Genomic DNA, 14,773 nt, shown 5'->3' with positions numbered 1-14,773 from the left:
TCCTGCAGAGGCGGGGGGTGGCTGTGTCTCAACGTGAGGACAAGGCCAGTGGCAGCAGAAGTTCTGGGAAGTACTCTTTGGCGTGAGCCCTCCAAAAGTCCACCATTAGCCTCACCAAAGACCCCGGGTAGGCTCCAGTGTTGGGCTGCCTCAGGCCAAACAACAAACGGCAACAACAATAATTAATACCTCACACTTATATCTTTGGCGTGAGCCCTCCAAAAGTCCACCATTAGCCTCACCAAAGACCCCAGGTAGGCTCCAGTGTTGGGCTGCCTCAGGCCAAACAACCAACGGCAACAACAATAATTAATACCTCACACATATAGTGCTTACTAAGTGCTTGGACTAGTCTCCCTCCAAAAGTCCACCATTAGCCTCACCAAAGACCCCGGGTAGGCTCCAGTGTTGGGCTGCCTCAGGCCAAACAACAAACGGCAACAACAATAATTAATACCTCACACTTATATAGTGCTTACTAAGTGCTTGGACTAGTCTAAGTGCTTTACACATTGACTCACTTACTCCCCAGGACAACCCGAAGAGGTAGGTACCATTGTTCTTCTCACTGACAGATGAGGAAGTGGGGCACAAAGAGGTGAAATCATTTGCCCATGATCACACAGCAAGTAAGTATGGAGCTAAGATCTGGACCGGGGCAGGCCTCTACTCTCAACCGCTATCCTGCCCCATCACGTTTTTCTATACCTCCTTATTCTCAAGAAGAAAAAAGAACACAGCGATCCAGAAGGCAAAGCTTCTATCGAAAGAAGAACCCCTGCTCTGCTCAAAGACTCTCTGAACCAATGCAGTATGAACAGGTGACTCCTGAAACTGAGACAGGTGTAGGCCTCAGAAGCCCCGTCCTCACGAGGACAAAGACAAATGGAAACATTTGACTGAAACACAAACTCCAGAGGCTCTCAAAAGCTGGCAGTCTCTCCAAAGAGACAAAAAGCTGACCCTCCCCAAATCTCCTCAAACTTATCAAAAAGGAGACAGGTATTTCAAGATGAAGACATCAGTGGAAAGTTTTTAGATTTAACTTCTAATTATCTCCTGGCCATTTCCCCAACTGATGTCACAGAGCCAGAGAGTGTTTCAGCTGCTGGAAAAATCTGCGAGAAATATTTCCGTTACCTAATAATGACACCATAATCCCTCTTTGTAAGTTTGCTCTTTGAAACAACAACAAAAAAGCAAATAATGTTTCATTTTCAATGTTTCATAAATAATTTTTTTCATTTTAGTGAGCTATTTAGGTTGCTTATTTTTTTGAATAATCACTTTTATGCTAATTTACAGTAGAATGATGTGTCTCAAATTTATGTTTGTATAAGTTCACATTTTTGATTAATTTATGTTTTCTTATGGGTTTATAACTTTTGGATTTTGAAATATCTTGTTTCATCAATTTTTAAAAATATTAAAACATTTAAAAATATTAAAATTCTAAACACTTGAAGAATTAAATACTGGATTTAATACCATATTCTGGTAAAATATGAAATACCAATCTAAAGGTCAGAACTGACATTTTGTTCCAGGATTGTGATCAGTACTCGAAATTAACCGGAGTGAAGGAAGGCCCACCTCTGCGGTATCAGGAAAGGCCCGGGCACTGCTGACCTGTCTGAACCATCGAGAATGCACCCACCCCAGCTTCCTTACCTTAGATGCCTATGTATTATTAGCTTGAACAATCGAATGTGATTGCACAACTCTGTGTATTTGATAAAAACCGCTCAACTGTACGCTTTAAACAGGCAGATGTTTTCACGATAAAGCTTTTAAAGAAACAACAATCAAATATCCGTAATTTCATGAGGTTCCACCTAATCTGTGCCCAGTCCTGTGCTGTGAAAGTTGTGCATGCTCTCATGAAGCAGGGTCAGGTACTCTCCCATTTCACAGATGCAGCGATCGGGGACAGGGAGGTCACGTGCCAAGGTGAGTGATGAAGTCAGGCGCCCAGTGCACATCAGCCTGGTGCCAGAGTGGGTGCCTGGACCCCTGGATAGCTCACCTGGACCGTGTCCTCCCTGTCAACCCTGCCGCTGCCCAGACCGCTCCACAGTTCATCACTGTCCGGCTCCATCTGTCTGTCCTCCCACAGAGGAGTAGACCTTGAGGCCCATACATGGTGAATAGATGGGCCCCATGGTTTGGAGGTGCCACGGCTGCTGCAGACGAGGAGATCCCTCCTCTGCCCTTGGGTGGACACCCGCAGGCCAAGAGCGTTGCAGGTGACAGGGCGACTGGGAGCGCAGCCCCTGAGCTGGGAGGAAAGAGCCCTGTGAACATCCATTCCTGCTGCCGCTCTGCAACGGTCCCAGTTTCTCTGTGCCTCAGTTTCCCCATCTGTGAAATGGGAGTAAGACAGGGTTGGGAACCCAAACCAGGTGGGGCTCGGGATAAAGGAAGTTAAAAAAGAGAAGTAGAGGTCAGTGTCGGGTCATGCTGAGGGTGAGGGGGTTAGGAGACTGGAGCTTGGTGACGTGTGTCATGACATGACATCTGGCTGTGCTCCCAGGGCTCACATACCAGTCCCCCCAGTCAGTTGTCACCAAGTCCCTCCCTGTAGAGTTGGGGGCTGGGAAGGGGGTGGGGGCTGAGGCCCAAAGAGGGGCAGGCAGGGGCCAGGGCCACACAGCAAGTGAGCCATGTGGAAACTCGGCTGGCTGGGCTCCCTGGGGTCTCTGAGCCCCTGGGCCGAGCCGAAGGCCAGCTGGTTACCAGAAAAACCCAGTCAAGGTTTCCACAGCAAACATTTCCATCCCATGGCCCTGACTCATCAGCCTGGTCACTCACACGCCGACTTCCCTCTTGCCTCCCAGCCTGGAGCCCAAAGGCAAAGAAAGGGGCCTGCCTTGCCCCCCACCCCAAGCTCCCAGTCTTCCCAGTGTCATCCTGGGAATTCTGGGAGCCCAGCCGAGGCGGGCAGGCCAGCCAAGCCCTCTCCCCCAGCTCTGCAACCTGGGCCGGCCTGGGCCTGCCCCGGCCCCCTCCCTGAGCCAGTGGGCGGGAGACCATGTTTCTATTTTTGTGCCCGTGTCCCACAGATGCCATTGTTGGCCCAGCAGTCAGTGGCGGGAAGGGGAGATTTCGGTGAGGAGGTCCTGAGTGCTAGTAGCCACTTATAGAAAGTCGCTTCCAGCAATTCTTCTAGGAGTGGAGCCTCGGGGCTGCCTGCAGCCCCCCCCCACTCCGAGGGCCAGACTGGAGCCGGCCAGATTGGAGCCAGCCATCCTCTGTCCACCCCAGCAGACTCAGACGGCACATGCAGGCAGGGTAACGGGTGAAGGGGGTCAAAGCCAGACTGACCTGAATTCAAACCCGGGCTCAGTCATTCGCTTGTGACCCTGGGCAGTTACTTCCTCTCTCTGGGCCTCGGCTTCCTGATCTGGAAAATGGGCTGAGCAATATACCCACTTCATAGACTTGTGAGGATTCAGTGAGATTCTGCCTGCAAAGCGAGTTGTCCAGTGCCCGGCTAAATACATGGTAGTATTGATAGATTGGCTTTCGCTACCGCCGGTTCCCTCCCTGCCCGCTCATCCAGAGGAGTGCCGTGGTTTGGAGGCTGAGGAGGCTGGCGTTAGAGCTGGGCAGCAGTTAGCTGGAATTGGGACCTACTTCAGCCACGCCACCCTGCAGCTTCCCCTCTCTGGGCCTCAGTCTCCCCATCTGTGCAGGGAGGAGCTGGGCTCACTGATGTTCTAGTATTGTGTGGCCCCTAGAGTCCATCCGGCCTCCTGGGGCTCCCAGTGCTTGGCACCTGGGAGTCACGGTCTCCAGCCAGGTGGCTACAGGGTGGGCTTCCAGAACACCCAGGAGAGGCCTGCTCCTCTCCCCAGCTGAGGGTCCCTGGTCAGCCCATGTTCTCCCCACGTCCCCAGTTCGTTTGTCTGAGAGACCAGCACTGGGCCCAGCTTCTATGCTGTCAAAGGGGGACAGGAAAGAAGACACAACCCTGTCATCAAGGAGCTTGGCAGAGGACAAGAGTAACACCCCCAAACAGTCAGTGACACCACTAACCTCTTGGGGATGGACAGTCAGCAAATGCTTACACACATGTGTATTTCCCCTTCCTTCCGTTATTCACCCGCCCACCCATCCATCCATTGGCACCTGGGAGTCACGGTCTCCAGCCAGGTGGCTACAGGGTGGGCTTCCAGAACACCCAGGAGAGGCCTGCTCCTCTCCCCAGCTGAGGGTCCCTGGTCAGCCCATGTTCTCCCCACGTCCCCAGTTCGTTTGTCTGAGAGACCAGCACTGGGCCCAGCTTCTATGCTGTCAAAGGGGGACAGGAAAGAAGACACAACCCTGTCATCAAGGAGCTTGGCAGAGGACAAGAGTAACACCCCCAAACAGTCAGTGACACCACTAACCTCTTGGGGATGGACAGTCAGCAAATGCTTACACACATGTGTATTTCCCCTTCCTTCCGTTATTCACCCGCCCACCCATCCATCCATCCATCCATCCATCCAGTACCTGAACTGACCCTGAGCTGGACACTGGGGATACAGCACTGAGAGAGCAGACACAATCCCTGTCCAGTCTGTCCGACCCCCAGCCCATGCCCCTCCACCAAGCTTGCCCCTAATATCTGCAAGGCCTGGGACAAGAACGTATATGACAGCCCCTGGCCCCAGCCCACCTTGCTTCTCTTCACATGGACACGTGTGGAAAACCAGCCTGGATGCCCAAGCTCTGCCATGCTCACTCCTCCCAGCCCCCCGTGCCCCCCATTGCTGAGTCCATCACTCAGTACCAGGGCTGCTGACGCCCGCCTCTGCCTCCCCCAGGAGTGGCTCCAGGGCAGGGGCCAGGTGTGCTTTCTCTCTGCACCACCAATGTCCACTCTTAATCACCTCACCCAGCCTTCAGGTCTAAGGGAGCTGACGCCAGCCATGCAGTGCCCCTTCTAGAGGAAAGGACAAGAAAGAGCCCCATCCAGCCCTGGGAGGAGGCCCAGCACATTTGGGCAGGGAATTCTGGAGTCCTGGGTTCCCAGGGTAGGAACTAGGGGAGGGGTGCAGGTCCCTTCGGCAGCTTCCCCACCCGGGGCGGGGGAGAGGCAACTGGAAAAGGGCCAGAGAGGGGCTGCAAATTGTGGGTCCCAGGCAGGGGCCCCTTGCCCAGGTCTGAGGGCGGCACTGCCTTCCACAGCCCTTCACAGCCTCCCAGGATGGCCTGGGGGAACCCGTGGCCCCCCCCCGCCCTCCGTCTGCCCAAGCAGCCTTGTCTGCCCCTCTCCCCAGGAAGGAGTCAGTGCCAGAGCCCCGCGAGTTCGTGTGCTTGGGGGTGGGCAAGGCCTCGTCAGTTCCCTGAGTTTGCCCAGGAGTGGGGTGAATCAGAAGCTGTTTCAGCTCTGGCTGCCTGGGGTTTGTTAGGAGGACAGCAGATCAGTGTAGTCGGCCTGACGGGAACTGCTGAGACACCAGGCCGGTTTCCTGTCTCTGCAGGTCAGGATGTGACCCTGGGCCCCCTCCCGGAATCCAGGCTCCAGCCTGCCCTTCGGGGACCCAGCAAGATAGAGCCCCTGCCCGGCGGCCCCCTCGTCTGTCTGCAAACCCTCCCAACACCGGCCCCCCTGAACCTCTCTTCCCCGAGGCTCTTGGCCGCCACAACTCATCTGCTGTCCGCCCACAGGAAATCTGAGGCTTGAGAGGCCGCACGGGGATGCCGGGGAAAGCTGTTTCTCTGTGCCAGGGTTTGAAGGCGGCAGCCATAGGTTGGGAGGGCTAGGGCCCGTTGCTGAGACAGTCGCCACCCATGCCACCGCTGCCCGCCCGTGTTTCTTGCCTCTAGGCCTTTGCTCACACAGTGCCTTCTGCCTGGAACGCCCTTGACTCCCCTCGCGGGCTGGCTAGACCCTGGGAGCCGTTTCCCTAACGCCTCCTTCCCTCCACACTCAGTGCAAATCCTCCCGGGGCCCGCAGGCCCCTGCATCCCCTTCCCCAGCTGCCGAGTCCATCGCTTGGTGCCAGGGATGCCCACGCCCACCTCTGCCTCCCCTGCGGGTGGCTCAAGGGCAAGGACCAGATCTGCTTTCTCTCTGCACCGTCAATGCCCAACACAGGCCGGGCACAGAGCAGGCACCTGGCGAGGACTGGCTGAGGGGGACTGTTGGGCTGTAGACCCCCTTCTTGGGGGCCGCCTGGGGAGGAAGATGTCTCCCAGGGAAGCCACGGGTCTTTCGCTCTCACGGTAGTAGATCTGGTGGGAGCGTGGGCTCGACCCTTGGGGCAAGAAGGCCAGGAGCACCCAGCTCCGTCAGGCTAGACCTCAGCTGCCCCCTTTGCAAATGGATTCCCAGTCCCTGTTTCAGCCGCCTCATAGCAACAACCTATGAGGATCGAATTAGTTGACTGGCGTGAAGATGTGCCGCCCACTGTGCAGCGTGCTCAGCAAATGAGGGTGCCGACAGGGGAGACACGGAGCCCACAGAGGAGACGCTATAATAACAACAGGCAGAGCTACTGAACATCGAGGGTGGCTCTGGGCAGGCCTGAGCTCAGGAATTCGCCTGTGCTACCCCACTGGATTCTCCCAGGCCCCTGGGAGCTAGGTATGATTATCATCTCCATGTTTCCCAGGGAAAACCAAGGCTTGGAGAGGTGGCCCAAGATCGTGCCCCTGTAAGTGGTGGGGAGTAAGGTTCAATTCGAAGACTGTCTGGCTCCAGAGCCCACGCTCTTAACCCTGGCCTCAAGGTCACATGGCAGTGCATTCATTCATTCATTCATTCATTCATTCAACAAACAGTCGTCGGTATACTCCAGGCCCTGGGCCACCTTCTGCTACTCCATGATTCTTTGGTGAGTCCCTTAGCCCAAGAAGTGTGTGTCTATTGGAGCGAGGGGAGAAGGAGTCCCTTCTGCATGCCAGGCACCATACGAGGTGCTGGCCAGTGACGGATCCAGGACTGGAGCCCCCATCTCCTGAACCCCAGCTCTCTCCATCACCCCCTCAAACAAACAGGCCCAGCGGTCCTGGAGCCTGCAGCCTGACTCCTTGAGTTAAAAGCCGGACACTCCATGGACTGAGTTCTCTGGAAGAGGCAGAGTGTGACAGGGAGATTCTGGTGTCATGAGCTCTAGGATGACATATTACAGCAGCACCCTGTCGTGCCCCTAAAGACCCTCCAATGACTGTCACTGCCCACAGGATAGAGACCGAACCCCTTACTATGGCGACGGGGCCTTGCCCATCTCCCCAGCCCTGCCCCGAGGTGAACTGTAAGCTCACGACGCAGTGGATCACGTGCTGGCCTCAACTGAGTCCCACTTTGCTGCCTGTGCGTTCACTCTATCCTCTGCCCTTCCCCACGGCCTCCTTCATTCCGGGAACTCTGGCCGTTCTTAGTGTTCCTGCTCCCTGCATGAAGCCCAGCCTAATCCCATCGCAGCTGGCCTACCCCTGCCCTGCGCTCCCCGAGAAAGCACCAATCATCTGGGTCCTGGCTGTCTGTCTACACATCTGTCTCCAATAGACCTGGGTGCCTGGCCAGGAGCCTTCTCTGACACTGGCTCACTGTTGCGTGACTGGGGCTGGGGGCGTCCCAGTGCCACCCAGGCGAGGCACAGAGACCTGAACATCCGAACACACATGAGGAACTTACAGAGGGCAATCTCATTTTCCATATCATTACCAAACTTGAAAAACATTACAATGGCTATGGAAACCACACAACGTGTGTTTGGCGCTATCTTCGGCTTGAGGATTATCGAGACCCACAGTCCTGGTGGCAGGCAGGGTGGTGGGGAGCAGGCCCCCCGATATTGGTGGTCTTGGCACTGTCTTATCACTGCACAAATGCAGGGCAACCTAACAGTTTTGGGGGCCACAAGTTCACCCCGAGCTGACACCACTAAATTGCTATCAGGACCTGAGGCCGCATTGGCCAGGTGTGGCTGCCAGCCCGGGCAGGCCAGGCGCCGGCTAAACACTGAGATCCACCGGAGACCCAGGTGACGGCCTAGCTTGGAGTCTCGGGGATCTAGTGAACTCTGACCTCGGGCATGTCGCTTCGCCTCTCAGCCTGCCACAGGTCTCTCCTCCTAAAAGTGGGGAAACAGACCCTGACAGATGGGCCCTCAGGAGGTTTAATACACGAAAGGTGCTTAACTCTGCTCCTGGTACTTAGCAGGCCTAGCACAGTACCTAGCACATAGTAAGTGCTCAATAAACGTGTTATGATTATCAAGAGGGACTTAGACAAACTCACGGTGGACCTTCTTGGTCGGGGGAGAATGGTCTCTGAGTGACATCACCGGCCTCCAGTCTCTGGGGGGCTGCCTGTCCGGGTCACAGATGTTCAATGAGTGACATTCCAGGGAGGGAGATTTGCGCTTAACTGAGGGAAGCACTGTCTCAAGGTCTGTCTCAAGGACTCCTAGAGCACAGCCGTGTCACTGAGAAACAGTGAGCTCCCCATCACTGGAGGTACATGAATGACAGCTCGCCTGGCTCTTCTCCACTCCGCTGCCGGCCAAACACAGCCCTCTGCACCAGCGTCTTGTGTGGGCATCCAGAAGACTGCCCCAGAAATGCCACCCCTTACAGGCCCTGTGAGATGAGGTGCCGATGTCACACTCCTGGCAGGGGCCCTGGTGAGGACTCAGCCCACTGTCTCAGGGACAGCCACAAGGAGAGGTTCCCCTCATCTCATCGGCCCTGGGCCATCTGCTGGGTCCCCACCTGACCCTGCCATCAGACACTCACCTTTAGGAACTCCAAGAAGAGGATGTGGACTTCCAGGGTGGCATTGGGGCTCTGAGCCACGCAGCCCTCAGAAACCTGGCTGGTGATGTATGTCACCTGTGGGTCCACAGGCTGTAGGTCGCAATAGACTGTTTCTGCAAGACCTGTTGGGAAAGCACAGCCAGAGAGTGGGCCGGTTAAGAGCAACGTGGTGACAATTGCTCCCACTTTCCAAATGCCTACTGGGTGCTTGGCACTGGGGAAGGGCTTTATTGTATCTTCAGAGCTACCCTGCAAGGTGGATATCATTATACCCATTCCACAGATGAAGAAACTGAACCTCAGAAACACAAAGTCTCTTGCCTGAGGTCACAGTGCTAGTAGGTGTAGGGTTGACAGATAAAATGCAAGACACCCAGTTAAATCTGAATAAATTTAAAAAAAAAATGAATGTTTATTTATTTATTTATTTTTGGCTGTGTTGGGTCTTCGTTTGCGTGCGAGGGCTTTCTCTAGTTGCGGCAAGTGGGGGCCACTCTTCATCGCGGTGTGCGGGCCTCTCACTGCCGCGGCCTCTCTGGTTGCGGAGCACAGGCTCCAGACGCGCAGGCTCAGTAGCTGTGGCTCACGGGCCTAGTTGCTCCGCGGCATGTGGGATCTTCCCAGACCAGGGCTCGAACCCGTGTCCCCTGCATCGGCAGGCAGACTCTCAACCACTGCTCCACCAGGGAAGCCCAAAAATGAATATTTTTAAAAGAATAAGTATATCCCAAACATTGCGTGGGATATACTTATACTAAAAAATTTTTCACGGTTTATCCGAAATTAAAATTTAAACTGGGCATCTTAAATTTTCATTTACTACATCTGGCAACCCTAAATGCGTGGCAGGACCCACCTGTGCACACATCCAAGCCTCTGGGCTGGTCCACTCCAAAGGATCAGGAGACAAAAATTCCCCCCTTATGCCTCAAGGAGGCCGGGAGGAACGGGCCAAGGAGGGTTGAGAGTCTCCTGGCCCCGATGGAGACTGAGCCCAGGTTCAGAGGGCAGCTGCCGGAGTAGGCTGCAGAGCCTGCTGCCCGGAAGCGCAGGTCCTGAGGGAAGGGAATGGAATTTCACCCTGACCCAGCAGAGGAGGAAGAGGAAATGAGGCCCCTACACCTCGTCCTGAGGAATGTGCCGGGGAAGGGGGGGCTCCGGAGGAGGGAAGGAGGACAGAGAAGGGGAGACTGTTTGGAAGTTTGTGTCTCCATCTTGTCGCGCTTACTTCCTGTTTTCTTGGAGATCAAAGATGGGTGCGGAGGGCCTGGCCGCACGTCCAGCCGACGCCAGCTCAGAGGAGGGGGGAGGGAGGCTTCTTCTGAATCCCGGGCTATTGGGCTGTCTTTGGCCTAACCCAACCTCCTTCCACCTCCTCGCTGGCTCAGGACCCCCAGGGGTCAGAGGAGGACGGCAGACTGCCACCCGCCGGCAACACCCTGGGAAGGATAAGTCCAGGACAAGGACGTTTGCCTTATAAGTCCTCACCCTGGCCCTGTCCTATGTGTCAGGGACTCCAGAGTGCCTGCATTTTCATTAAAAGCAAGGTCCCTGGAGCCAGGCCGACCTGGGTTTGAATCTCAGGCCCAACACTTACTAACTGATGCTGCTTTGGCGAACTATTTCACTTTGGGCTTTGGTTTCCTTGTCAGTAAAAGGACAGTAAGAATAGAACCCACACAACCCACAGAGGTGAGATAGGGTGTATGGTAGTTCTTTTTATCACAATTCTTTGATTGACTTCAGCCACGGGAGAAGAACTGACTCTCCTAGGGGGGTGGTGATGTGGTGGAACAGGGTGGCCTGCAGGTTTCCGGCCTCTGTGAGGGAGGTCACTGATGTCTCAGGCTCAAGTAGACTCAAGGGCTGGCACCACCTGCTGCTGATCACCCCCCTTGGGACCCACCAAGCCCCTCACGCTCTCCCTGTCCCTGATAGTGAAGACAGACTTCTTGGCTGTTACTTAGGCCTCCTGTACAGATGGGGAGACTGAGGCCCGGAGACAGGCGATGTGCCAGATTCACAGCACACGCGGCTGACCGGGCCGGGCTCGGACCTACCTCTCCCCACGAGACCCAGGGTCTGGCTTGCAGATTAGTGCAGCGCTTTCCTCCTTCCCTTCGGACTTTCCCTGCCCCCTCCCCAGACTTCCAGGAACCCCAGTTCCTCCCGATTGCTGGGGCCTCCTGGGGCCACCTCCTCCATGCCGTCAGCGCGTCAGCCAGCGGGAGAGGCCACAGGCCTAGCCATTATGTAATGATCAGATAACAGGCCAGGCTGGGAGATCAGATAAGAGGTCCATTTATTTTGGGGCCTTTTCGAGTCCTGGCCGCCCCCACTCCGCAGACGAGAATGGGGAGACAGGAGGGAGTGTGACGCCCAGGGCCTGTCTCCCGGAGCCAGAGGCGGGCCCAGACAGAGCTGAAAACAATCCCCTGGCACCAAGGGAAACCCTGGGGCTCCTGGGACCTGGGTTGGAGGAGGCGCCGCTGGGGCCCTGGGTGACCTGGTGAGTGAGAGACCTACCAACTGGGGGACCACCTCTCCACCTCTGTCGCCTCCCTGTCCTCCCCCACCCACAAGCACAGAGCCACCTTGGGGGCTTTCCAAATGGCCACCCCCAGCACCTTGGGCGGCCGAGAGGACGATGGTCAAGCAAAGCCAGCTCTGGAGCTGGATGGTCTGAGCGAAATCCCAGCTCTGCCTCTTAAAAAAGCTGGTCACCTTGAGCAAAAGCCTAACTTCTCTGAGCCTCAGTTTCCCCATTTGCAAAACAGCTTCCACCACGCTTACTGGGCGCCAGGTACTCTTTTGTGGCTTTATGTGGGTTCATTCGTTTGATGCTCATAGCAGCCCTACAAGGTAGGTGCAGTTATTATAACCATTTGACACAAGGGGAAACTGAAGATTAGGGAGGTGCAAGAATTTGCCTGAGGGCACGCAGCTGTTAAGTGGCAGGGCCCGTATTGGAACCCAGACAATCCAGCTTTAGCACCCAGCACCCACTTTGCAGGCTATGTATCAGCTGCAAGAGGTAACCCATGTACAGAGCCTGGTACCCAGTAAGTGTTCTGGACACAGTAGCTGTGATTATTTCATGAAACCAGGGCCAATCCTCTCTGACAAGGATCTTTTCTGCTTTTCCTCTTCTTCAGTTACCCAGCCACCCTTTGCTCCTTTCAGGGGCCAATTGTGGCCTCAGAGATTTCCCTGTGTCCAGCCCAACCACTGTCCCTGGGCCTGGCCACCAGTGAGGCCTCAACACTCCTTTCCCTAGTCTGTCTCCGGCTGCCCGATGTCTGCGGGCTAAGGCCATACTCCACAACCTGGAGTGGAGTTTAAAAGTGCAGGGGAAAAAAAAAAAAAAAAAAAAAGTGCAGGGATCTGATAGATGCTGAAGGTTCAGATCCTGATTCTACGACTTGCCAGCTTCCTTTCCATGCCTCAGTGCTATTATCTGTAGAATGGGGATGGTGATAATCAAAATACCTTCCTCAACGAATTGGTGAGACTATTGGAAAACTGACACATGCACAGGGCCAAGGAGGATCCTGATGTGTGAGGAACTGGCAACCGCCGTCACGGTTATTTATGTCCAGCAGTGGGGAGAAGTGAACTTTTCCTTCAAACACACCTTGTTCCTTGCCCTTGCCATGCCCTTTCCCAGACTAATAGTCTTCCTTTATTTGACGACTTCTATTCAATGCCTATTCATCCTTTAAAACACTGTTGTGAAAATCTTCTCATCAGAGCCCACCCAGGGACTTCCCTGGCGGTCCAGAGGTTAAGACTTCGCCTTCCAATGCAGGTGGTGCGGGTTCGATCCCTGGTCGGGGAGCTAAGATCCCACATGCCTCGTGGCCAAAAAACCAAAACGTAAAACAGAAGCAATATTGTAACAAATTCAATAAAGACTTTAAAAATGGTCCACATCAAAAAAATCTTAAAAAAAAAAAAAAAAAAGAACCCATCCAGTTGTGCTCTAGGTGGGAGGGCCACTGCAGGTGTAGGAAAGAAACCTAATGCGTGGGGTGAGAGGAGCTGGCAACAGAGAGAGCCTCATCGTCTTCCCCAAGGCACTGTGGTGTATGGTTAGGTCCAGGGCCCGAGCCCCAGCTGCTCATTTCTGAGCTGTGTTACTCAGGCAAATTCCTTTACCTGTCAGTGCCCCAGTCTCCTCGGCTTTAAAATGGGGGTAACAGGAGTGTCAGCTTCATCGGGCTGTTGGGAAGGTTAAGTCTGATGGTACACAAAACAAGCCTAGAGGAGTGTCTGGCACTCACCCCCACCCCATCACAGGTATTGAGGTCAGCTCAGCCTTGGATGAGGGTCCTCTTCAGCCTCCAGGGCTGAGGCCCCAAAGCTGCAGCTAAAGGGGGAGGTTGCTCCAGAGCCAGGGCAATCAGCGCCCCAAGCCTTCCACACCCACCCAGGCCACCAAAGATGCAAAGAAAAGAAGCTGCGTTGAAGAAAAGAAGCCTGGACCTGTCACTTGTCCCGAGGCTTGATTTCTTCGTCTGTAACCTGGGTAGAGAGACAAAGGGCTGCCTGATGCACTTGGGGACACAGAAGAGGTGCTCCCTCCCTCTTGCCCAGATGCTTTGTCAGGTCCTCAAGCAAATAAATAGACCAGGCCTGTCCTCAGAGGGCCCATCACTGACCTATCTGTGCGCGTGAGAGAGACATCAATTCTTTCTCTCCCTCTGGGTCTTAGTGTCACCATCTGTCGGGCTGAAGTGAGAACCTTAATGGTCATGCCCCCACTGTCCCCAGGGACCCACTGTCTCCTGGTTCACACGGCTTCTGCTTCAACCTCCCTTTCCTCCAGACAAATGGGAAGCTGCCCCAATGCAGGCTCTAAGAGATGGATATTTGTGGTCTGTGTCCTGCATCCCTAGCAGGACATGTCCTGCCCCCTTCTCCAGGGAGTCCCAGACCCTCACACATGTGGCCAGCAGAACAGGGGACTCCAAGTCTCACCTCCACCCCATCCTCCAGCAAACGCTCATCCACACTTAGGAGATACTCTTTGATCCCAGCCACCCAACATGGGCCACGAACCCCTGCACCTCCACTTCTGGGACTCTAGCCAAGTGAAATACTCCAAAATACAGGAAAAGATGCATGTACCAAAAACGTGCATGGAAGTGGTATTTATAACTGGCTCCAAAGGGGAAACCACCTAAGTATTCAACAATAAAGAATTCATTAGGCAAACGATGAGATGGCACGTTTGAGGGAGAGACTATTCTAGAACCACAGTGGGATGGCTATGGAGTCCACATGATGACAACACAGAAAACTTCTGGGACATAAGAAGGGTACACAAGATTTCCAAATTTGATCCACCTGCATTAAAATTACCTTAAAAAGCTAGACAAAAACTAGTAAGCAATCCACCAGCATGCTAACAGTACCCATAATAATAAAGGAGCCGGGGAGGTCGTTTTTGCCCCTCTTATCTGTTTCTGTTTCCTTTGAGGAGTGGACTAAAGCGAATATATGGTTAAATTGCTTTTTAAAAATCTCTACATATTTGTTCTTTAAAAAATTCACGTAGGGCTTCCCTGGTGGCGCAGTGGTTGGGAGTCCGCCTGCCAATGCAGGGGACACGGTTTCGAGCCCTGGTCCAGGAGGATCCCCATGCCGCGGAGCAGCTGGGCCCGTGCGCCACAACTACTGAGCCTGTGCTCTGGAGCCCGTGAGCCACAGCTACTGAGCCCGCGTGCCGCAGCTACTGGGGCCCATGCGCTTAGGGCCCGTGCTCTGCAGCAAGAGAGGCCACTGCGATGAGAAGCCCATGCACTGCGATGAAGAGTAGCCCCCACTCGCCACAACTAGAGAAAAGCCCTCGCTCAGCAAGGAAGACCCAACGCAGCCAAAAATAAATAAATAAATAAAATTTTAAAAAAAATCATGTAGGGGCTTCCCTGGTGGCGCAGTGGTTGCGCGTCCGCCTGCCAATGCAGGGGAACCGGGTTCACGCCCGGGTCTGGGAGGATCCCACATGCCGCGGAGC

General features: G+C 54.6%; 1 protein-coding gene across 1 annotated transcript in view; it reads right to left on the bottom strand.

Moving 5' to 3' along the window:
• The window catches only part of ENG (endoglin), a 32,658-nt gene that overhangs the window by 14,805 nt on the left and 3,080 nt on the right, over positions 1-14,773 (bottom strand). The window contains exon 2 of the mRNA XM_007101780.4: positions 8,734-8,876. Coding sequence (XP_007101842.1) covers positions 8,734-8,876 — 143 coding nt within the window. The remainder of the gene's footprint in view (positions 1-8,733; positions 8,877-14,773) is intronic.

The sequence above is a fragment of the Physeter macrocephalus genome, chromosome 9 (genome assembly GCF_002837175.3).
Source record: "Physeter macrocephalus isolate SW-GA chromosome 9, ASM283717v5, whole genome shotgun sequence".
Lineage (NCBI taxonomy): Eukaryota > Metazoa > Chordata > Mammalia > Artiodactyla > Physeteridae > Physeter > Physeter macrocephalus.
Note: the sequence above shows the minus strand (reverse complement) of the source record. Positions and strands in the feature narration are given on the sequence as shown.